This window comes from Miniopterus schreibersii, assembly GCF_964146895.1.
Source record: "Miniopterus schreibersii genome assembly, chromosome: 15".
Classification (NCBI taxonomy): Eukaryota; Metazoa; Chordata; class Mammalia; order Chiroptera; family Miniopteridae; genus Miniopterus; species Miniopterus schreibersii.
Window position 1 is genome coordinate 22,579,574 of NC_138115.1, and position 24,799 is coordinate 22,604,372.

Below are 24,799 nucleotides of genomic sequence, written 5' to 3' on the forward strand. Positions count from 1 at the left end.
CTAATTGCCTCATTGGTAAAAAAGAAATATTTAATGCCTCCCATATGGGAGATTAAATGAGATAACACATGGGCAGTTTCTGGCATGTAGTTCAGCATCTAATTGGTTGCAGTTATGACTGTGTCCCCAATACTGTCAGAGAAAGGCAGACTTGGCAAGAGGACCATTTTGGACTCCCTTAAGTCAGAGGAAGGCTTGGAATTAGAATTCACGCTACCCGTGTTTCTTCTGAGTGCCCCTGCTTTTTTCTGTCGTCCTAAAACCAGCTGTCAGTGCTCAGTGTTTGCTCTCCAGACTCGGCCCCTGTGTTCCCTGGTTCAGCCTGGTAATGTTAGGTGCTTATTTCCCCCGTGGGGCTCCGCCCAAAGAATCTCACAACACAAGACCTTGGGGATCACCCAGCTCAGCTCCCGCTCCCTCATTTTTCAGGCTAGGAAATGGAAGCCTGGAGAGATAAGTTAAGTGCCTTGTTCAAGGTTACCCAGCAAGGTAGAAGCCATTAGTTGAAGTGGTTGCTGCATTTATTTTAACAGGTATGACTAAGGCTGGGAGTAACTGCGGAGGGTCGACCTCATGCCTCACATGAATTCTCCTGGGTATGTAGCACTGGGGCAAGGATGTGTGGGGGAAGTCCTTTTTCGTATTTTAGTTGTGGTACTGGTGAGTTCTATGATTCCCCTGGCATCAGAAATATTAATAGCTAACATTTGCACAGTGCTTTACAGCTTATAAAATATACTCATAAACTTGATCTTATTTAGTCCTCAAGCTAGTCCTTTAAGGTTGTTATAATAATTGTCACCATGGTGATCATTAAACTTTGATTTGTTCAAAGTTACCATGAGGCAGATTTAGAAGTTAAACTTATATTTGTGTGATTTCTAATTATAGCAAACTGGCCCGACTGAAGTGGCCACCTTTGGAGAATTTGAAGTGTTGGGGAAGGAAAGCATCCCCAGGGTGAGTTGTCAAGAAGGCCACCTGAATGGAGATGGCGAACTTTCAGTTCAACAGGGTTCTTCAAATGACAGGTAACAAGATACATAAAAGGAACTAAGTTAAAGTTTGTCATTAAAGTGTTTCCATATTATTACATGAGAGGCCCAAGGCAGAACCTATCCTTCCCTGTTTACATAAGAGGCACAGAAAACTCAGTAACTTGTTGACAATCTCAAAGCCAATTAGTGAGAGAGCCAGGACTAGAACCCACAGTTTCTGAATCCCAAACTCTTTCTACTGCTCTTTAGGGCTGATGGGTCCGAATGGGATCCTGATCCTGAGAAGCAAGGGCCACAGGTGGCATGTTCCAGCAAACCTCCTTGTTTGGGAGGACACCCAGCCAACAGTGCTTTGCCAGGTGCTCCGTGCCCCAGGTTTTCCTTTAAGCTCTGTATTTCAGTCCTGTCTGCAGAAGGCACTTCAATTTCTCCTCAGTCTTGTACTCAGCCTTTCTCCCTGTGAGCTTTCTCCGCTGCATTGTTGTTGCTCAAGGGAAGAGACAAATGACAGTAGATGAAGCATTTAAATTGGTTCTTAATTTTAACAGGATTATTTCATCTGCAGTTGCCAGATGTTTACTTGTATTTACAATTCAATGGGAAGATAAAGATTACACGAGGAAGGACCTCAAAGTGTCCTGGGCTTCTAGAACTGAAAGAGACCTCTGAGATTCTGACAGTTGGCTTAGATGGCCCATGAATGATTTAAAAAGGTGAGGGAGACCCACCCCTCCACTGATTGCTCTGGGAGAAATGCCTTCCACCTAGAGATGGGGAATGGCTGGCTGGTCTCAGAGGGAAATAGGCAGAAAAAGTCCTAACTGCACCAGGATTTTATATTTTGTAGTATTTCCAAACCCTGCACCCCCTTCAATTCCAGGGGAAAGGCAGGACATAAAATAGACAAATAGTGCTATATTCTCCCTGCATCTGGAAACTAGATAAGGTAAGGATACCTTATCCACAGGTAAGGATAAGGGAAAGACTTTCATTACAGCTCATTAAAAGCCCAAGCCCAGTTATAATAAAGTGTCTTTGAATGTTGCAAACACACTTCTTGGCAAGGACTCAGTGAAACATGGAGGACTTTGGTTTAGGCAGATGTGATTTTACAGTTATGCCAATTAATGAAAATCTTCTGATCATATACAACTGATTAATGACCACCATGCCCATTTATAAGGAAATAGTCTGTTTTTCCATGAGTAATATTCTTATATTAAAACCTACTAGAAAATAACTTAACAAATTAATGGAATATTTGATTAATGGTCTTGTGGTCTTCCATTGTACCAATGAAGGCATCTATAGCTAAGCAGTTCTCTGGGAATATTCTGATCTAGCATCCAAAATTGGGACACTCACTATGTGTTGGATGTTATTTTAGGCTTTGTAGATCATTCCGAGAGAAGCAGAAAACAGAATTCCTCACCTTGAAGTGCTTGCCAGCTACAAAGAAAACTGGATGGACACTAACACTTAAACACACACACACAAGAATATCCTCTCTTACAAATAGTATTTGGATGCATACCACATTCTGGAGCTATTCCAAGGCTCAAGAAATATAGTGATAATACAGAGAAGGTCTTTGCCTTCAAGGAGTAGATCTATACATTCTCTTAACTTATCCAGCCCAGCTTCCCTGACTTTGATCTTGCTATCTCCTCTGTCTTGGTTGCCTTCACCGTGTTCTGGCTATCTGAGTTCCATCCATTTTACAAGGCCTGGGTCCTCCCTCTCCTGTGGAATCTTTTCCTACCCCAAAGATGTCCTCTTCATCTGTCTCCTTTAACACCCACGGCCTGCTCCACTTTCTGATGACTCACAGGCTGCTCTGCTATTGCTAGTTATGTGTTCACATGTTTATGAGCTGTCTTCTTACGGGCAGAACTTGAGTTTTCTTCATCCTTAAATCTCCTTCACCCTCCAGTGGCTAACATAATGCTTTGCACTTTTAGGTGCTCAAAACATGATTGCTAACTGATTTCTAAATTTTATATACACACTACAAGCTTAATGGGTAGGGGGAATTACTTAGTGAAATATAAAAAAAGATAACCCAACCCTCCAAAATAATTGAAGTGATGGTGTCTGAAATCCCATCATTAGAGATTCATGTCTTTGGGAAAGATTCCTCTGATTCTCTAAAAAATACTTCTAGTGTGATTTATCTGTTTTATTCTCCAATAGACACAAGAACTGAGTTGGGTAAGAGTACAGTTTGATTTTCAAACAGCTGTGCCAGGCACTGTGCTTAATGTTGGGGTCCAAAGATGAATAATACACAATCCTATCCTTGAAAAGCTTACATTCCAGTCACGAGAATATTATAATTTCTTGAGGGGCTATGAAAAAGCCAAGTACAGGCGATAAAACACTTAGCCTACCCTGTAAGATTGAGGGAAGGCTTCCTAGCATTCCTTCAGGCTTTCTCTGCCTGAGTGCTTTCCCCACTTCTCTGCTGGTAAACTCTTGCAGCTGCCTCAAGACCTATCTCAAATGCCACCTCCTCTGAGAAGCCATCTCAAAGCCTCACAAGCAGAATGAAACCCTCACTCGGTGCCCCTAAACCACTTTACCCAACTGTATTATAGCATTTGCCACGTCTTATTGTGGTTAATTGTTCCTGTGTCTATCTTCCTCACTCTCTCCTCTAGCCCACATAGACTGTAAACTTCCCATAGACAGGAGCCACTTCCCATTCATATCAGTCTATCTAGCTCTTAACCAGTGCCTGGCACATGGTAGATGGGAAGACCAATGTATTATCATAGTTGGTTGGAGACCTCTCAGACGTCACTGGGTCTCTGGCTCAGAGTTGGATGTGCAGCTCCAGGCTACAAGTTGAATGTCAGCTAGGATGTAGGAAGCAAGAACTGCCTGCCAATATTAATGGCAAGTTGCTCATTAATTCCATTCAGCCCAATAAATACTTTGTGAGAATCCAGCCACTATTACTAGAATACCTACTGTGTGCCATTTGCTTTACATACATGATCTCATTTACTGCGTTTAACAACTTTGAAAAGTTATTTCCTTTATCAGCTGAGGAAAAAGAGGCTCAGAGGGCTAATTTGCCCAAGGTTTCATTATCACCCAGAGTGGTCTGAAAGTAAAGTGTAACTGCTGTGTCTTGTTCCACTATAACACAGGGACTAAGTATATCTCACTAGATGTGAAAACAAAGGTCTAGGTGTCACACAAGATTCAGGGAGTACACATGGGAAAGTGGTAATCAGAGAAGTCTTCATAGAGATCCAGGCAGATCTGGCCAATGGGTGAACTGGAAAAATACAAATAGAAAGATCTTGAAGAAATGACCTTGGTACTACATCAGATGCACCAATGCCTGTTAGAGAGGCGAACACAGAAGGGCTAGGGGAGTCTTAGATATGCCATTTGGTAATGTGTGTGTGTGTGTGTGTGTGTGTGTGTGTGTGTGTTCGCGCCTAGCCTTACACATGGTTTCCTCTCTCTGGTAGAGGAGGAGAGGGAGAGAAGTACATACTCTTGGGTGGGTCACTCTTAAGTGCAGCCGCCAAAAATGCGCCACAGCATCCTTCCAAGACTGGGTGGAGGGGATCTGTTCATCCTTGCCTCCCCAAAGTAGAGATGACCCTTCCCTCCTAGGACCTGTCTCCATCACTTGGGGTGGGGGTGGGGTGAATATCTCCCCAGTACTGAGCAAGGGGGGGAGTAAAGTTCTTTCCCATCTCATTATAGGATGTGTGTGTGTGTGAGTGGGAACAGATTATTCTTTCCTTCCTCACCTGGGGGTTGGGGAGATGACACCTTTTCCCCAGCTTTGGGAAAGGAGGTGGTGGTTTTTCTTTCTCATTACAGTGTGTGTGTGTGTGTATGTGCGTGCACAGGGAATGGCTCCTCTCTCACTTCAGGGCAGGGGGGCTAACACCTCTCTTCCCTCCGAAGAGAGTGGGGGCAGTTTCCTTCGCTCCCATCTCATGTGGGACATGGCCCTTTACTGCCAACCGAAAGGTGGTAGGTGCTTTCGACTCCCTTTTCCCTATTCTTGGGGAGCAGAACTGGCTCCCGCGCCCTCCGCACTGAGCCACACTCAGGCTGCGGGAGGCCTGGCTGTGCGCAGCATCCAAGCCCGCAGACCCGGGAAGCCCGCGGCTGCGGCCCCTGCGCAGGCGGCGAGTCGGGGGCGGGGGCGGAGCCGGCTCTGCGGCGAGGGGCGGGGCGACGCGTGGCCCCGCCCCCGCCCGCTCTCCGGCGCTGAGCTTCGCGCCGCCTGGCCCGCCTGGCCCAGTCCGCCGCGGCTGTCTGCTGGGCTCGCGCGCCGCGCACCGAGCCCGGGCGCCCTCGGCCGCCTCAGCCCTGCAGCTGCCGCCTCACACTCGCCCTCCGCGCCGCCCGGCCCGCCGCCCCGCGCGCCCCCAGTCCCTTAAGCCAGATGATGAACTTCCTGAGGCGCCGGCTGTCGGACAGCAGCTTCATCGCCAACCTGCCCAATGGCTACATGACTGACCTGCAGCGGCCCGAGCCCCAGCAGCCGCCGCCGCCGCCGCCCCCCGGCCAGGGCTCGGCCTCGGCCTCGGCCTCGGCCTCGTCGGCACCCTCGGCCACCTTGCCGGGCCCCGAGCGGAGGCCGCCGCCCGGCCCCGCACCGGCGCCGCAGCCCGCGCCGCAGGCGACCTCGGCGCCGTCGATGGGCAGCAGCTTCTTCAGCTCGCTGTCGCAAGCCGTGAAGCAGACGGCCGCCTCGGCCGGCCTGGTGGACGCGCCAGCACCCGCGCCCGCCGTCGCCAGGAAAGCCAAGGTGCTGCTGGTGGTCGACGAGCCGCACACCGACTGGTAGGTGCCCGGCCGCCCCCGCCGCTAGGAGCTCCCGGGGTTGGGAAGCTGGGGGCCGCAGAGGAGATGGCCCCAGGGCGCCAGCGAGACAGTTTAGACCAATAAAAAGGAAGGTCTAAGTGAGTGGTCCAGTAGCCAGGAGGTGGGGGAGGGAGCGGGGGAAGAGGGGTGTTTATAGTGGGAGGCGGCATTGGTCACCTGCAAAGGTAAACCCTGAGGTAAAAGATTTCCTCAGTTGTCTCAAATCCTCCAAGACACGTAACAGAAGCAGCTACTTTATGCAACAGGGAAGAGTCTTAAGAAACAGAGTTTGTTCTTGAGGGGCGGATGGAGGGGACAGACTTTTCAGCCTCAGCACAGAAAAGATGAGGTAGAAATGGTCCCAGACAGCCGAAGGGATATTTAAAACCAGTAAAAAAAAAAAAAAAAGGTTCTACTTTAGGAGGCACGAGTGAATTTGGAAAGGAAATGGATATTTTTCAGGGAGAGGGTGAGAGGAGTATTTTTCACCTGGCCCAATGGGGGCTGATATCAATATTGACATCAAGGTTGATCAAATCACTGGTGTGGAAGCCCAGGGACGTGGGCTTGTTCCTGTGCAGCAGGGCTGAAGACAGTTCAAGAATAATGACATTTTTGTGTTTTGTGTAGCAGGGAGGAGGTTTATGGATTTTTTTGGTTTTGGTATGTGTGTGAGGAATGGAAATGATGGTGGCTTTTTCCAGCTGGAAAGATGATAACCGAGGCAAAATATCCTGGATCATTAAAGGGCCACAAGTAAACAGAGATCTGGTTGGGGTGGGAGGTGATGGTAGAATTGACTGGTGAAGGGTTTGAAGAAATGAAGAAGCCAGAAATCCGGGTTGCTTTTTTTCTGGAATATGGGAAGGGTTGTTTTTATATGTTTTTCTTTCTCACAGGAGTTGAGGTTGGAGACTGGACCCGAGTGTTTCCTCCCAAGAGGGAGGCACAGAGGGACTGCAAGAGCTGTTTATCTACATTTCCTGCTTCACTGCTTTTCTCTCTCTATCATTTCCTCACTGGGTGGCCCAAGAGGGGGGGAGCGCCAGGGTGGGTGTGATGGAAGTGAGAGGTAGATGTGGAGATGCCCTCCCACTGACCCCCAGTGTGACCACTCTGAAGAGTCATTTGGGTGACTTGTGTAGTTGGCTTTTTCTCAAGACGGTGGAGTAGAAAATCTGAAGGGACCTTTGTTAGGAAATGACAAAGGCTCAAGCAAGAGTGTAATGGGGGAAGTATGAGAGTATAAATGATGGTGCCATTGACAGCCTCCTAGGAGAATTCCTCTAACTCAGTTTAAATCAACAAGCGCTTGTTCGTGGGAAGGGAAGGTAACTAAGCTTTACTGAGATCCCATTAAATGCCAAAACCTGTACTAGGTGCTCCAATACATATCTCATTGAATTCTCACCACCAACTGAGGCTTAGCAAAACTAAGTAATGCGTTCGTAGTCATTTAGCCAGCAAATGACAGAACCAGGATTTGAACTTACTCTACTGTTGCCACTGCACTGCTTCACTATTGCTTCATTATGATTATATTATTAGCAATAATAATAATAATAGGCTCCCTTTAGGGGCTAGGCAGTGTAGGGAGGGGCCTTATTGAGAACTCACACCCAAGTTTAGGATGCAAAATGGAAACATGAAACGGTTAACAACAAGGAATCTAGTATTAGTTAAGGCATTCAATGAATAGAGTGATTAGTGAGGGCCCAGAGTTATTGGAGAAAGCATCACAAAAGAGGAGTTTTGAAGAAAGGCCAGGTAAACGACGGGAGAGATGGGAATGATGTTGGTGCTTCATTTTTCTATGCAAGAATCTGATCCTCCTGCCCCTTGTCCTGATTTATCCAGTTGAAGGCCATTTGTTTGGGGTCTGATTTACCAGTTAGGTACCCACAGGTAGAAAGATACTCATTTGTATGGGTATGATGAGGCTGCTGTAGATTTGTGTTTAGTTCTACCAGCTTTAAGTGGCTTGAGATTGGGAACTTTCCTTGGATACAGTTATTCTCTAGGAAGACTGCCTGGCATGAACCAGAGAATTTGCCTTGCCCTGAAGACTAGACTTCTGAGGGAAGTAATGGAAGCCACTTTCCTATGGGCTGACTCCCAACTGTTTTCTGATTTTCTCTGAAGTAATAACATTGATTTATTAAAACTCATAAACCCAGTTTAAGTCTAGTGCTTGACAGCAGTTCTGTGCTTCTGTGTTTCTGTGCTTAATAGCAGTTCTCAGAATTGCAGTTTGTCTTCTAATGTTTCTAAATTAAAAAAAACAACAACCCATCTTGGTTAAATATTGATGAAGAACTTTATTGAAAGGTCTTTGAGTTAAGGAGCAGGTGCCTGCTTATGACAAGCATAGTGACTTAAAGGTGCTTTTTGCTATAGAGGCTGATTTTAGTAAATTAGTCTCACAGTTTAAACTACCTAGATAGTATGCAGTGAGCAGGTGTCATTCATTATATGCCCAATATATTTTCCTGGTACTTGAATAGGAAGTCAGAGTGTACCCTCTCAGTAGAATTTAAGCATATTGGTCCCATCTGAATTATAGAATGCTAAAGTAAAGAGGATTTTAACAAGTATTTAAATAATTGGAGATTTAAAAGAACGGATTAAAATAGGCAGCCTCTCAGAGCACCCTTAATACATAGCAGATTTCTTTGAATTTCTATCAGTGTAACTGGGCAGTGGAATTTGTGGACCTTACCACTGACCAAGTTGATGGGGAAATTGGAGAGTGTCTCTCTCTTTCTCTCTTTCTCTCATTTGCTTTGCTTGAAATGTGTTTTTATTGCTTGCCTGAGATCTTTAGATTAATTGCACACTAAAGGATTATTAAAATCCTTTCACTAAAAAAATGAAATCAAGCTCTTTGTATACCTTATTAGTAATTATTATTAGTGGTTGATATATATGTAAACCACTAATTATATGCTATATAGACATATATATATTCTGAAAATGCATCTTCTTTTAAGGCTCATACATTAATTTGAAGTACAGTTAAGACTGCACTTTAATAAATGATCTTTGTGCTTAAACAAGGAACAAGCATCCGTTTGTATATGTTTGTTGTTGTTTTTCTTTCTGTGTTTTACACTCTCACTGGTGAAGAGGTGAGTTTTTTCTCAGATTTTCTTCTGGCCCCCTTCCAGTGAATCCAATCCCAGTGACCAAGTGAGTTTTTTTATCCTGGCTTGTCTCAGTGTTTGATTTGAAAATCAGTACAGCACAGGCATTTTAAAGATTATCTAGATTATCTAGGGGCTGCAGGTATGACAAATCCACAGATGTTTGTTGAGCACCTTCTCTGTAGAGGGTGTAGATGCTAAAAAAAATGAACATTATATCTGTTTTATAAGACCTTTCTGTCCCTTTGGGTAGGTAAAATGAATACATGTTTTAAAAGCTTACTGAAAACTACCCCTTGTATTCATAGTATGGTCCTAAGATCAACAGCATTGGCATCAACCAGAAGCTTTTAGAACTACAGATCATCATGTCTCACCTATGCCTACTGAATAATTTATATTTGAGTAAGATCTCCAGGTGATTCACATGCTCATTAAAGATGCATTGAACTAAAGGATATGTGATTAGTGCTAAAGGTGTGGCAACAACACCGCTATCATTTATTGAACAGTTATATTCCGATGTTTTATTATATCCCAGATAATACAAATATCATTTAATCTGTATCACAGCAATGTATTACTATAGAAATTTAAATGAGTGAGAGATGGATATGGGCTAAAGTGGGAAGGGAATGCTTAATGGAAGCAGTGAGATTTGAACTGAGCCTTGAAGAATTTGAATCAAAGAGATAGGTTTGGTTCAGTCCAGGCAGTGGGTAGTATAAAGAAAGTACAGTGGCAGGAGGGAGGGAAATAATGAAGAGACTGGGCTGATGTATTAGCTAGGTAGCACTTGTTTCTATTCTTTTCTTGTCTGACTTTTGGCTTTTCACGAAGGATAGGGGAATTCAAAGTGCAGGGGTCTGGACCAGTGCTTGTGAGTGGCTCTAGAAAAATATCTGAGTTGGAAATTTGGGGAAAAGCTCAAGTGAGGTTTGAGGCTTCTCTCTGCTAAATATTTTATTTATGTGGTTCTGTTTCTGAGTAATACAAACATACTGATTTCATAGAATTTCATTGTTCATAGCAGCAGTAGCTTATAGCTTAGAATTCTAGGTTATTAGAGCTGGAAGATCCTCTGGATTACTTTATAAATGGGGGAAACCTTGATCTGGAGAAGGAGAGTGACTTGTTCAAGGTAGTAGCATTTATTTCTTCATCCCTGCCATGTGCACTGTGCTTTACAGTTTACACAACATATTCATACCCGTTGTTTATTTTATCTTCACAATGATCCTGAGCAGTAGATAGAATATCCATTTCATAGACGAATAAACAGACTCATGGAAGTAGTAACCTGTCCAAGATTATATACTTAGTAAGCTGAAGCATTAGGATCTGAACTCAGATTGATAGACTCAGATAAAAAAGAGATAAATTTGCCAGCAGAAAATTAGAAGATGATTTTTTCTAATAAAAAGGGTTTCTTTTGTAAAAGGATTTACCACATGATTCATTTAAATAATAAGTGCCCCACTACTTTTGAAATTACTCAATTTACCAAATTTTTTGTATTTACACAGCTTTTTCAGGATGACATCCAGTGCATAGAGTTAGGGTATGGTTAAACTCAGTGGTCTCAGGATGGAGAGTTGCATCCTATTTTTTTTTGTGTTTAATGGCATGCACACTATGTGTATACCTTTAAATCTTGTGAGACCTTCTGCATGCTCATTGGGTGGCATTGTCCTTCTTTGTTTTAGCTTCCCATATATGCAATTGAATACTAGAAGGCTACACATAGCTTTTTAGAGAGAGGAGAGGATGATATAGAAGGCTTTTCTGTTCTGCAGACACTACTTCAGTGCAGCAGGAGGAAGTACTGTGGAATAGGGCAAGTAACTTATGGAGAGAATAAAGTGAGCAAGTACCACAGATACTTGAACTCCAAGGATGCTCATGCAGCAGGACTAAGAATAGAAGGAAGTATACTGGCCTTGGTATTGCTTGACAGGAGGTATTTCTGAAATTTTAGTCAGTTCGTTTAATATTATAAAGCAGATTATGATTATATTCAATCATCTTAAACCTTTTCTTGTCTTTTTAGCAGAATGAAACAATGTGAACATATAGAATTGAGGGTCCAAAGACCTAGGGTTGAGATCTGACTCCATCATTAACCATATGACCCTATTAGAATTACATAACCTCTCAGCCCCCCCTACCCCACCCCATTCAACAAATTTTCTTTGGGACCTGCTCTGTGCCAGCCACTATTTTAGGTTCTGCAATAACAAACAGAAATTAGTTTCCTTATGAGTAAAGTGTAGATAACAATATCTCATAGCATTGTTGTGAAAATTGAATAAAATAAGATTCTGAAAAAGTACTCTGTAAAGGGTAAAGAGTCATACTAGTGATTGTCCCATCCTTCCATGTTTACAAATGCAGGTACCCAATCTATCTTGGTCCCTTTTTTTGAATTGCCCAAATTTTATTGGTAGGTGATTGTCTATTTTGCACACTTTTGTTTATTTTAATTGAAGATTACTGTCTCAAAGACAAATCATTGGAGGCTTTCTATTGTATTTTTAAAAAGGCAATGTAATTTAATTTTTTAATTATTTTTTCAGTGAAATTGTTTTATTTATTTTTCTTTTTATTTTTTATTGAATTTATTGGGGTGACATTGGTTAATAACATTATATAGGTTTCAAATGTGCAATTCTATAGTACATCATCTGCATATTGTATTGTGTGTTCACCACCCAAAGTCAAGTCTCCTTATGTCACCTTTTATCACCATATTGTTGTGTGTGTCTGTGAGGTGTGTTTTTGTTGTTGTTGATGTTTTACTTAATCCTTTCACCATTTTCACCCAGCCCTCCAACCCCCCACCCCTCTGAAAGCTGTCAGACTGTTCTCTGTATCTATGAGTCTGTTTCTATTTTGTTTGTTATTTTATTTTGTTGATTAGATTCCACATATAAGTGAAATTATATGCTATTAGTCTTTCTTTGACTGGTTTATTTCACTTAGCATAATACTCTCCAGGTCCACCCATGCTGTTGCAAAAGTTTTGTTTTTTTGAGAGAGAAACATTACCAGATTGACTCAGCTATATCTAACAATTAGGGATGGGCCACATAAATCTTTATTATACTTAGTAAATGAAATGAATTCTGTAATAGATCTACTTCAGTTTCTACTTGTAACTAATTAAGAAAGGATGGCTACAAAGGGAAATGAAAGGAGAGAAATATACAAAATGGCTTTAAAAAGTAGTACCTGTGTTCTTTTCCCCTATCAATGCATCTTTCACATTGCTTTCAGAGTATTCCTAAACAAAACAAAAGCATTCATATATCTTATAAAGTCAGTTTCCTTTGTAACAGTCTTCTCTAACACACTGTTGCTCATTAGGCTTATTCACAACCTGGTTCCAGCTTATCTGTCAGACTTTTGCTATACTCTCAGACTTTTTCTATACATTGGATTACCCTTCCCCTGAATACATGTTTGACTTTATGGATTCTGTGCTATTATTACACAGTTGCCTTTGGAATGCTCTTATTCTGCTTCTCTCTCTTACCTCAACATCATTTTCTTTGTTCCATTTTCAGAGGATGAGAGTACTGAATATTGTTTAAAAAAGACCTTACTCCCTCCTGCCTTCTCCATGACCTTGCTAAAAATTTTATCCCTTTTACTTCCTGTTTATAATCTCATTTTTCTGCTGGTTGCTTCTACTAGTTGCTCCATCATTTTAAATAAAGAAACAAGCAAAAACTCCCCCTCATCTTCTTAATCATTCTTCCAGATGTAAAAGAAAAATCTTAACCTTATCTCTATTTCCTTATTTCATACTTGCCCCCCTGCACTGAAATTGGGCTTCTGCCTTCTCCATGATGCTGGAATTCTTCTTGCTAGGTTTCCTAATTGGTAAATCCAAAGGAAGGTATCAGTCTATAACTTCACTGATAAGTTTGACATGGTTTATCATTCACCTGAAAGTCCCTTGGCTTCTGCATTCTTTGTTCTCTCAAGTCCCTTCTCGCTCTTCTCCTTTGCCTCATTAAATGTAGGTGTTCCTCACGACCCTATTTTCTGCCCACTTCTTTTTTTCACTCTACATATGTCAATTATCTCCTAAATGTAATCAGTCCCTAAATCTTTATCTTTAGCCCAGAACTTTGATCTTCAGAAATGTTCATTGCTTGGTGGACATCTCCATCTGGATGGTTAAAGGTAACTCAAGGTCATTTGTTCCAGTATTGAATTCCTTATCTTTCCTATTCCAGTTCTTCTCATATTCTTTATCTTGACTGGGGATAGCAATGGTCATCTGTTTCAATTTCTCACTGACTTTCACCTAGAACTTCTGCAAGTCTCATGATGATTTTCACTTAATAGCTCCAATGAACTATTTAAAATGCAAATTTGACCTTTTCATTCCTTTGCTTAAAGCTTTTTAGTGTCTTTCCATGTCCTATAGGTAAAGTTCATGGCTTTCCTGTGATCTGATGCCTGCTTACTTCTCTAACCTCCTTCCAACTATTTCCATCTCTGAACTTCAATTTTCAGCAGTACTTTTTATTTGCAGTTCCATACACTCATTATGGCATTCCTTCTTTTTGTCTTTGTTTATGCTCCTACTGCAATTGTCCCACCTCCTCCTTCCTTCCTTTTCTTGACTAAACTCATATACATCTTTTGAAACTGAGCTGAATATTTCCTTTTTCAGAAATCCTTCTGAATCCTCTTACCCTCTAGATTATATTGGGCACCTATGCCCTCTCCGTGGCCTTTTTCAGTTCAGTAGATATCTTTATCACTGGACTCAACACAATGCTCTCTATTTCTGTGATAGTGAGTTCTTTGAAGACAGGCTTAGTGTTTTATTCTATTCTTTTATTTATTTATTTTTTATTCTTAGCATCCAGCAGAACGTCTGACACATAATCTTTGCCAAATTGAGTTGAGGAGAGGGATCCAGAGAATGAGAAACAGGATAGAAGGAAACAATGGACAGAAAGAAGTATTCTAGGATTAGAGATATATGTTATTATGTTGGAAGTTATGCTTATTCACTACCAATATAATAAGATTTAGAATACTTTTGCTCCTACTTATACTCTATGAAATACAAATTAACTTAATTACTAATTTTCAACCAATCCAAATCATAACTCTTGTGAGATTTAGCTCTGAATGAGAACCATAGCAGCCCACAATACTGGAAAGTATTATCTGGCCTACAGCAGCTTTGAGCAGAGCATAGGAAATGGAATAAAACTGAAGACCAAGTTTCTCTTCCTTAATCTTTATTGATGGTTGGCTCTTAAGGAGCCCATTTTTCTGAAGTTAATTCTGCTTTCTTGCCATATCTAGAGAACTTTTCTTTCAGTGTGAAACTTTAATCTTGGGCCACCCAAGCTTCTTGTTTCTTTCTCTTTTGTGAAAAAACTTCCTTTAGGTTATCCAAAGCGTTGTTTTGGAGAATTAAAGCAGCATGGTGGCCCTGGCTGGTGTGGTTCAGTGGTTAGAGCACTGGCCTGGGCACCAAAGGGTTGTGGGTTCGATTCCTAGTGTTGGGGAATCGGAGACATTCACCTTACAGAAAGACCAAGTGGCACTCGGAGGCTCGGGGTTCAGGAGGTTTATTTTGCACCTGGTGGCCCAGAGGAGTCTGAGCCCTGAGCACAGTCAGGCAAGGAGTTATATACCGTACATGCTTCCGCCTACGTGGCAGCTGTACCTTGCTTAGGGCGGGGAAAAGCCCTTTCTGTTTTGTCGCACAGGGAACTTAGCAGGATGGCAATAGGGGAGGCCCCAGGGGAAACTGCCGGCCATTTTTCCCTTATCACTAGTCAAAGGCATGTACCTGGGTTGCAGGTTGGATCCCTGGCCTGGGTCGGGCACTTGTGGGAGGCAACCAATCAATGTGTTTCTTTCACATCATTGTTTCTCCCCCCTCCCTGCTCCCTCCCTCCTATTCTCTCTAAAAATCAATGGAAAAAATATCCTTAGATGAGGATTAACCAAAAAAATCACAGAACTGTGAGTGAAAAATGTTGAAAGTGCATAGTAATCCCTTCATGATCTGACTCTGCTTACTTCTTCAGTCTTACCTTTCTTTGATTCCCTACTCACTTTGATATAGCCATGATAAACTACTTAGATTTAACTGAATGTGCCATGCCCCTACATCTTTATTTATACTACTCCTGCTACCTGAGGACATTTTTTCTTCTGTGTGTCTTTGCCTGGACAATTTGGATGATCTTCAAGCCTCAATTCAGTTGTTGTCTCTTCTAGAGTTAGAACTAGACTTAATCTTTCCTTAAATTCTTTCAATTTGTGTTAGAAACCATAATAAATTTTCTTATTTCTCATAACAATTAACTCATTGTATTATAGTCAGGGTTTATTTTTCTGTCTTCTCATTTCCCCACCTTCAAATGATAAGATCTCCTCAAGGACAATGACTGTGACTATAACTTTAATTTCAGTATCCCCAGCATTTGGTATGACAAAGAATGTTTTCAGTAATTATTTGTTGGACCAATCAATGACTTATGAAAAAAATTATGAAAATGTGAATGATGAGGAAAGCAACTCTTCAACTCCCTGTAAATATAAACAAACAATAGCTGCATTAACCAAAGTGACTAGTCAGTAAGAACTGGTGTATATATTAATATCTTTTCTATAAATTTTAAAGTGCTATAAAATATTAATTATTGGTACCATGTTAGAATCTTCCACACCTTCCCTTACATAAAGATGACGATGTATCTGCTCTGCCTCTCTCTAGCTCACCCTTTTCTGATGTGCAGAAATACCCCATGCTTACTCTTATTTTCTGGAGAACAGCTATTGCGCTCTTCTTTTCCTCACTCTCTTAGCCTAGGCACTAAGTTGTCTTTGTATACGTGATCTTTTCTCAAATTTTAGGGTCTGTTTTTTTCTTTTCTTTAGGACATTCTTCCATTCCAGTCCTCCCAAGCTATAATCCCTTTCCAGGATATATACCTATTTATTTTGCTGTTCAGGTCACCTAGCAACTTTATACAATAGCTTTAGCCTGATTTAATGCTGTACAAAGAGGCTTGGGCTTTGTGGGAGGAAACAGAGGTTCCCTTTCTCTGTTGTGGACGTGAATCCTTGTAGGGCTCTAATAATACTACAAATGATAACACAGCTGAAGACTGTGTTTCTTTTATTCCTCCAGGTTCCAGTGATATAGAGTGTATCTTTTCTTTTTGGACCTTGTGATGCAACTCTAGGGATACATATGGATATATTTCCCTCTTCAGTCCCTGTCACCCTCTGCTAAATAGCTAATGGTGAGAATTTAAGTTCTATAGTGTCTTATGTTCATTAACATTTTAACTGTTGGACAAAAGGGCACCAATGAAAGATTGACCTGCTAATCAATCAGCAAATAGATACTAAGTCTAGTGTGTTAATTGCCATGAAGTCTCTAAAACCAGTGAAATACTTGTAATTGAATCATTATAGAATATATACTTTTAATTTTGAGAACTTGTACATAATCTCAAGGAAGCAAAATTAGCATAGTATAGTGGAAAGAGCATGCAAACATTTAAAATGTCAGCATTCAAGTTTCTACTCTGCCAACTAACTTTTCGTGTCACCATAGGCAATTTAACTCTTTAAGCCTCAACTTCTATTCCAAAAATTAGGAATTTGGGCTAAATCATCTATCTTCATAGTGATTTCTAAAGGTTGGTTTGTTTGACAATGTAAAGAGTTGTTCAGAGAAGGAAGAAATAACTGTTGGCTGGAGAAATCAGAATGTTTCACAGAAGGAGTAGATCTGAACCAGGCTTTGAAGTCTGAATGGAATTTAGTGAAAGGAGAGAGGTATTTCATTTAAAAGGAAGAGAAAGCGTAACAACAACAATGAGCAAGATGTGTGTACAGGAGATTTAGGCTAGGTAGGAGTTAGGGCAGGGAAGATAAGTTTGAAGAAGCAGGGTAGGAGAAATGATGATAATACCTAAGGTATTGGGTGTACTATATGATAGGCAGGCACTATTCTAAGTAGATATATTAACCCATTTACTAGGTTATAAAATAGATTACCCTTATTAACCTAATTGTACAAATGAGAAAACTAAAGCTCGTGGTAAATCCAGGATTTGAACCTAGGACTCTGTTTAACCCAGAGCATTGCATGCTCTGTAATCACTAGATAACAATGTTCCCAATTTCTCCTTCCCACTAAACACCTTGGTGTTTCCTTTCCTTAATGACACAGACACATGTTTAATCTTGGGTAATTTTTTGTTTTAATTTCAGTTTCTTTATAAAAAGGAGATAAAGTATCTCAAAGGGTTGTTACGAGAATCAATTGAAATAAAACTCCAAAAATGTCTAACATGGGGACTGGCACATGAGAAATGTTCAATAAATGTTACACTATGACAAGCAGATTTTCATAGCAGCTTTAAGACAACACTTTACCATATGAATATTTATAGGAAACTTCAAGTCAAGTAAAATAATTAGTAGACAAGTTTCCGTGCCACTAAAAATAATTTTGAAAATTAGGACAAACCTAGATGAATATTCCTTAATTTTGGATGCAGTAGTTTGTTGTTCATAGTTTAGAAAACACTGATTACTAGTGTTTTGAAACAGTCTCTGGGGAAGATGTTTTTGCAATGGCTTATTTGTAGAAACTTTATACTTTGAGCACTATCACATTCATTGTTTTGTTTAATCTTCCACCCAGTAGTATTTGTAGGGCAGTAATTAATGTTATTCTCATTTTACATATGAAGGAATTAAGACGCAGGAAGGGTACCTAAGCTCACATAGCCAGGGAGTGGTAAGAATCGGGATTAGAACTCAGGTCTTTGACTTTGGAGCTTGTGTACTTTTCTATGGGATTCCTAGATAAAGATGCAAGTGCTGCAGAGCTAGGTGGTTAGCTAATCTAGTTGTATTAAGTGGGCAAGAATATCAGTTCTGCTCTGCCGGGCACGGCTCAGCAGTTGATCATCGATTTAGGATCCAGGAGATTGCGGTTCAATTCCTGGGCAGAGCACATGCCCAGATTGCAGGCTCAATCCCCAGTCAAGGGCGTGCAGGAGGCAGCTGATTGATGACTCATCATTGATGTTTCTATCTCTCTCTCTCCCTCTCCCTTCCTCTCTCTGAAATCAATAAAGATATATTAAAATATATGTATATCAGTTCTTCCAGCCATTTAACAAACATCTTTGTTTTCCAAGGGTATTTAGCTTAATGAATTCTCTTTAGTGCTACCTTGTGTCAGAAACTGCTGACACAAAAAAAGAGGGAATAGTGCCATGAAAGGTGGTGACAGGAAAGTTGGTTGGAACTGGTATTTATCTTATCTGGAGAGAATGGAGCTAAATAAGACTTCAAGAAGAATCATGATGTTCTAGAAAGCATAGGAGATTTGCAGTCAGATGATCTGGGTTTAATTCAGTTCATAGCAAGTTGCTATTCTCTTAATCTTGATTTCCTCATTCTTAAAATTGGAGTAGTAATACCTGCCCTACTTTCTTCATAGGATTTTTGTGAGGTTAGACTGCAAATCATAACACACACAACAGATTTAAATATATATGGACTAAATATATATAGATATGAGGAAGAATTCCCCACCTAATTTCCTCTTAATTACTGCCATGGGAAATTTTTCTAGTTTTTAGGAGTAAGAATATAGGGGGGAAAATAGTTTTTCCCTAGTATCAGCGCTGCTCATTCTAGTTGGAACTGTGGAGGTGGTGAATTTGAGTATTTTTACTTTTCTGTGCCTTCTCTCACCACTGATACCTTTTATTCTTTGTCTAGGGACGTATGTCCTATGACCTAGGACTCATTCCAGAGGTGCACATATTTTCTGAAACAAAATTGGAACATAAGGTCTTATTTTTTAGTGCAAGAAATAGTCTGGGAGATTTGTAAGTGCTGAACTATGGATATTTTGGGGAAATTTTGGTGGTTGTAGACAATGAAACTGAAAACTTGAAATCAGGAGGTTCTTGAGAATTGTAGGCCAAATTGTAGTTGGCGTCCCTATTTCTTAGATTTTAGTTTTCAGCAGGCTGAGTTAATCTTAGCTCAACTATGAGTTGTTAATGGTTATTGGTAATCCCTTTTCAGATTTTTGTGTTTTCATAGGAGGTAGAAAATAGAAAAACTTCTCTAACCCTAAGTAATGAATAGTGACATTTCAGCACTAAGATTAGGGAAAAAGGAGAATCATTCTTTATTGCCACCTGCCTATGAAGATGCACTCAACTTCACTTTGACACTGGAAGGGGAATGTAGCATTTGTGATTCTGTAATAAGGTCATATATTTAAGTAAAACTTTATAATTTATTATATACTTTGATTTGCATGTATCATCTCATTTATTTGTCACCTTAACCTTGTCAGTTAAGTTGGTATAATTTTCTGTTTTGATTAGGAAACAGGAAACCAAGGCTCAGTGGGATTGTGATTTGCTTAAAGTTATAACATAAAATAGGTAGAGCTGCATGTAAAATCTGGATTCTTCTCTTTCTACCCTTTTATCCTTACTCAGTGCCCCTTTCTCCATGAAGCTAGACTCTTTTCCAAACTCTGCATTAGTCAATTATGATGCTTTTCCCCAAAAGCACCAAAGATGGATAAAAAATTGCTTAAGCTGAAAAGAGCCTGTATGGTCTGTGACAGGTGCTGCGTAGGTTGGTTGAAAAATAACTTAAAGGTTGTCTCTTTTCCCTATCTGTTTTTGTTAATGCTTATAATACTTTCATGACTTAGAGTCCTTCTGGTGCCTCTGGTATATTTCGGACTGATTTTAAGTTGTCAAGAAAGGGGATTTTCACTCCAGAGCTCAGTTCCTTTAAAGCTTCTTATTTTCCCTTGAACTTGGAAATTTATTTCTTAGCTGGAGCTCAGGGTAGTGTCAGACTTAAGTTCCTACTAAAGAGACATTCTTGCTGACCTATTTTTTTCACATAGCCAGCCTCTCCCCCTACAGCCTACACTTCCCTTAGTTTCAGCTATAGTTATATGGAAGTTTCTGGGAATCCAAGGGCAGTGAGTTTGGGGGTAGAGAAAGGATGTGAAGCTCTTGTCCTTTCTGACTCCATGTATTCCTGAAAATCCTGGTAGTACCCTGCTGCTATGCCTATTTCCCAGGATCCTGTGCTTTTTCTCCAGATTGTTTAGAGCTAAAATCTGGGTAGTGGCCTTCTGGGAAAAAAGACTTCCCAGAGACATTTTAATGGATTGATTTGGTTTTTCCCTTAGTTAGAGCATAGAAATTGTCACCTAGAGGTCAGCCTTTTGTTTTTAATGGTTCACCTCCCCTCCCCTTCTTGGGGATATTTATTTATTTTGAGGTTTCCCACATATTTCATTCATTCTTTCATGAATTATTCAATAGGAACTGGTGCTGTAATTGTGAGAACAAGAGACATTGTCCTGTCTTCACAAAGCTTATAGTTTAGTTGGAAAGGCAGACAGTTAAACAAACAATGTGATAAAGTGTGGTTTATTGTTATATCAACATGATTAAAGGAAGTTTTAAGTAGAACATGTATGTTTCTCTCATAATTTTACCATAGTAATAAAGCAACTGCTTTCACAATTTTCTATATTCTTTTCCAATATTTGTCCATATGCAAACATTTTTACATAATTGGGATTGTTGTCTAGCTATAATTTCATGTTTTTTTTCACTTCTAAATAATTTTTACATAGTTACATAGTCTTAATAATTATATTTTTTATAGCTGTTATACCTGATTTTTTCAATTATATTTTTATGAGAGAACTCATGTTGAATTCCATTTTTCACTATTATTACATAGTAAAACCATGAGCATCCTCAATTTTCAGGAAAGGAACTAGTTGATCGAAGATTGTGATGCTGTATGTAGCTGTTGATAGACGTTGCTATACTGCTTTCTATAAAAGGTTTTTCCAGTTTGAAGTTTTCAACCATTTTTACCTCACTTTTTAGCACACAGTATTAGCATCTTTTTAAGTGTTAATATATAGGTATAAAAGCTGTATTTGACTATTTTAATATATATTTCTAGGAGTACAAGTAAGATAGAATGTTTTCCCTACCATTTGTTTATAAATATGTTATGTGAAAAAATTGCCTTGTCTTTTGGCAGTTTACTTGTTGATTTGCTTACTTGGTGGTTTGATGTCAGAGAATATAGCCCTAGACTAAAGGAGCTCTGGGACCTTATTACATTCAATCTATTATCTCTCCCAGAGGTTTGTTTTTTCATGTAAACTTTTAAAAAATTGAAGTATAAAAGTACACAAATATACAACATAACCAGCACCTGCTAAGCTTCTATGAATACGCCTTTCAGTCATTACTTCACTTCCCCCAACAGGTACCACTATTTTCACTTCTTTTATCACATTAATTTTGCCTGGGTTTTGATCTTTATTGCAATAGAATCATACAATATAAACTCTTTTGAATCTAGCTTCTTTTGTTTGACATTATGTTCATGAGATTTACCTGTTTTCTTGTATGGAGCATTAGTTCATTATTTTTATTGCTCATTTGTATTCCATTGTATGAATATATCACAATTTATCCATTTTGCTGTTAATAGATACTTAAGTCATTCCCAGTTTGGGGCTGTTATGAATAATGCTGCTATGGAAAGTTCTTATACATGTCTTTTGGTGAATATAAGCTCTTGTTTCCTACCCAAGAGTGGAATTTGCCAGGTTATGGCATATATTGAGATTTAGTAGATACTACCAAACAACTTTATGGAGCTTTACAGAGTTTATCAGTTTATACCCCCAACTAACAGTGTGTAAGAGTTCCTCACCAATATTTGTGCTGTAGTCAGCTCAGGCTGCTATAACAACTACCATAGACTGGGTAGCTTAAACAACAGAAATTTATTTCTCACAGTTCTGGAGCTTGGAAGTCCAAGATCAGGGTGCCAGCAGGATCAAGTTCTGGTGAAAGCCCTCTTCCTGGCTTGTAGATGCTGCTTTCTTGCTGTATCCTCCGTGGAAAGAGAGAGCCCTAGTCTCTTCAGCCCCTTATAAGGGCATCAATCCTATCACGGGGGGGGGGGGGGGGGGGGGGGGGGGAGGGGGGCTCTACCCTTGTGACCTCATCTAAACCTAATTACCTCCCAAAGCTCCAGCTTCTAAATAGCATCACATTGGAGATTACAGCTTCAACATATGGATTGGGGGGGGGCACATAAATATTCAGTCCACAATGAGTTGTATAATAACTCAAAATATCAAAGGCTTTTATGTTATAAGAAACTTGAACAGGGGAGAGAGGGACTACTGGTAATCGAATGCCTGCCATATACTATGTACTTAGTATTTTTACTTACATTGTCTCATTTAATCAAGATAATACTCTGAGATCAGTGTTATTGCATTGATTTTTACAGGCCAGAAAACTGAGGCTCACAAGTTAGTTAGGTGGCTTGTAATTGCCATCCAGAATCTAACCTAGATCTGCTTGAATCCAAACCAGGCACATCACATGGAAACTGCAGTTTTTCAATGAGGTGTTTTTTCTTTCCCTCCCTCCCTCCCTCCCTCCCTCCCTCCCTCCCTCCCTCCCTCCCTCCCTCCCTCCCTCCCTCCCTCCCTCCCTCCCTCCCTCCCTTTGATATATAGGAGCTCTTCTTGCTGACTCTGAAAGCCTATCATATAGGTAGCCCCTTCTGAGACCTAGTATTTTACTAGCTTTGCAAAGAACAGACTCCCAACCAGGCACCTCCCCCTACCTTGTGTCTTCTCTGTCTCCCCACTGAACCTCTTGGCAGCTGGTGATTAAGACTGTCTCAAGGTAGATATTATACTGACACATCCCCTTGCTCCAGCTGGCAGGCTGACGGAAGATGCACCCATAGAATTTTTAAGGCTAGCCTAGCCTCTTAATTTTCTGTCATCAGTTTTCTTATAGCTTCACCCCCCCCCAAGAATAGGAAGGCGGGAGATCTAGGTCCTAGCTCTAATACTAAATTGTTGTATACTCTTGAAAACCACATGTTTTTTCTCTTGATTGAGATTTTCTAATTTATAAAAAGGGGAGTTAAATTGGGTCTAGTGGTTCCATGGGCCATCCTCAGGGCCAACTGTGGGAAGATTCAAGTCATAGATACTTTGGATCCTCTGTATATTATGACAACCAGAACAACTCTGATTTTATTTGTTGTATACCTATTGAGCTTCTTTCTGAGATTTTAATTAAAGCAAAGGATTATATGACAAATATATACTTGAAATCCACTAGAGTAGACAATCTGTAGTAATTGAAAGTATCACTTTGTGAAAACTGAAAACTTTGTGAAATATGAGTGGCAAAACTAAATGAGCAAAATTTTCATCCTTAACATTAAAAAACATACATAAAAGGCCTTCATGCTATCTATTCTTTGACCACCATGAGGGACCAGATGGAGCATAATTAATTTTGCCTATAATTAATTTAGTGGGCTGGGAAGGGTCAGAGGAGACATCTGAGCTGGACTTCAAGGGTAGAAAGAAGTTAACTAAGTGGATTAGAAGATTAGAGGGAATAAGGCATTTCAAATAGAGGAATGAAGCAAGAAGGCGTAAAAGACATTGCTATTTTGGAAATACTGTGTCCTTGGTGCAGATATTTTGAGTGATGAAGAGGGGAATGAGAGATGCTAGGAGATGAGGTTGGGAGGGTCACTGGGCTACTTAGTAAAGAGACTTGAATGTTATAGTGATGAGGACTAGTGAGAAATTGGAAATATCATTTGAATTAGCACTGCTTAATAAATGTTGTGTTCCTCTAGACTCAGGACCCCCGATCCACATAGCAGTGTTTGGATGCTAGTTCTTGGCAATTGTTTTTGATTAGGGAGAGCCTTGGTTACCTGGGGTCTACATTAATTTCTTCTTAATTGGCTCAGTTTTGTGTATATGTGTAAATGTTTGTGTAAAACAAAAGGGAAGGGGAGTGGGGGAGGCTCTGCTGATAGGCAGCACATTTCCACATTGTAATAGACTCAGTGGTGTCCTTACCATTTAAACTCATCATGAGTGGTGGATGTGGCGAGATGGTAATTTTACCTCCTGTGTAAAGAATTAGAGTCAGCCTTGTGGCTCAGGCTTCCCAGCTCTTCTCCATAACAGATCACCTCATTCTTTCCCGGAAACATATGTTTATTTGTGATGAATTCCATTTGCGGTAATTGGAGCAGCGTGCCTTTCCATCCTCCTGTCAAACACCATCTCCCTGCCTAGAGGCTCAGAGCCTGAATAATGACCCTGTGAATTGCAGTAGGTTGGGACTCAGGTTCCCAATTAAAATGGATGTTTTACTCATTTGCGCTCTTTTTATCATTTGTACCTTTGAGATGTCCCTAGATGTCATGAATCCTGTCCTGGTTGAGGACAGGTTTCAGATTGGGGCACAGTACCTGCCCAGTTGGGGACAATATCAACTTCATCCATTTTACAACACAGTAAGAAGGAATGAATTGACATTGATAAAAAAAAGTTACTTTGACCAGGCACTTTACGTACATTATCTCATTGAGTTCTTACCCTTCCAAAGAGATGTTATTGTCATTTTACATATGAGCAGATGGTTAAGTAACTTCCCCAAAGTTACTTATAGCTAAAAAGTGAAAATGAGGATTTGAATTTTTGTGTCATGTTTCTCCCCCTTCATGACTGACAGCAGAATAATTGTGCTATTTGAGTCATAGCAATTTTGTAGCTCAGTGGAAAAATGTTTAGGGAGAGGACTTTAGGCAGCAAGGTCAGAAAAGAGGTTTTGGAGAATCAACACTTGATCAGAAGAGTAACCATAAAGTATGCAGAGTAGA

At 40.4% G+C, this 24,799-nt stretch overlaps 1 protein-coding gene across 1 annotated transcript in view; it reads left to right on the forward strand.

Annotated features, from left to right (window-relative positions):
• Positions 1-5,278: 5,278 nt before the first annotated feature.
• Positions 5,279-24,799, forward strand: part of SYN2 (synapsin II) — a 124,811-nt gene continuing 105,290 nt past the window's right edge. The window contains exon 1 of the mRNA XM_081160031.1: positions 5,279-5,819. Within this exon, the coding sequence (XP_081016157.1) occupies positions 5,419-5,819 (401 nt within the window). The 5' untranslated portion in view covers positions 5,279-5,418. The remainder of the gene's footprint in view (positions 5,820-24,799) is intronic.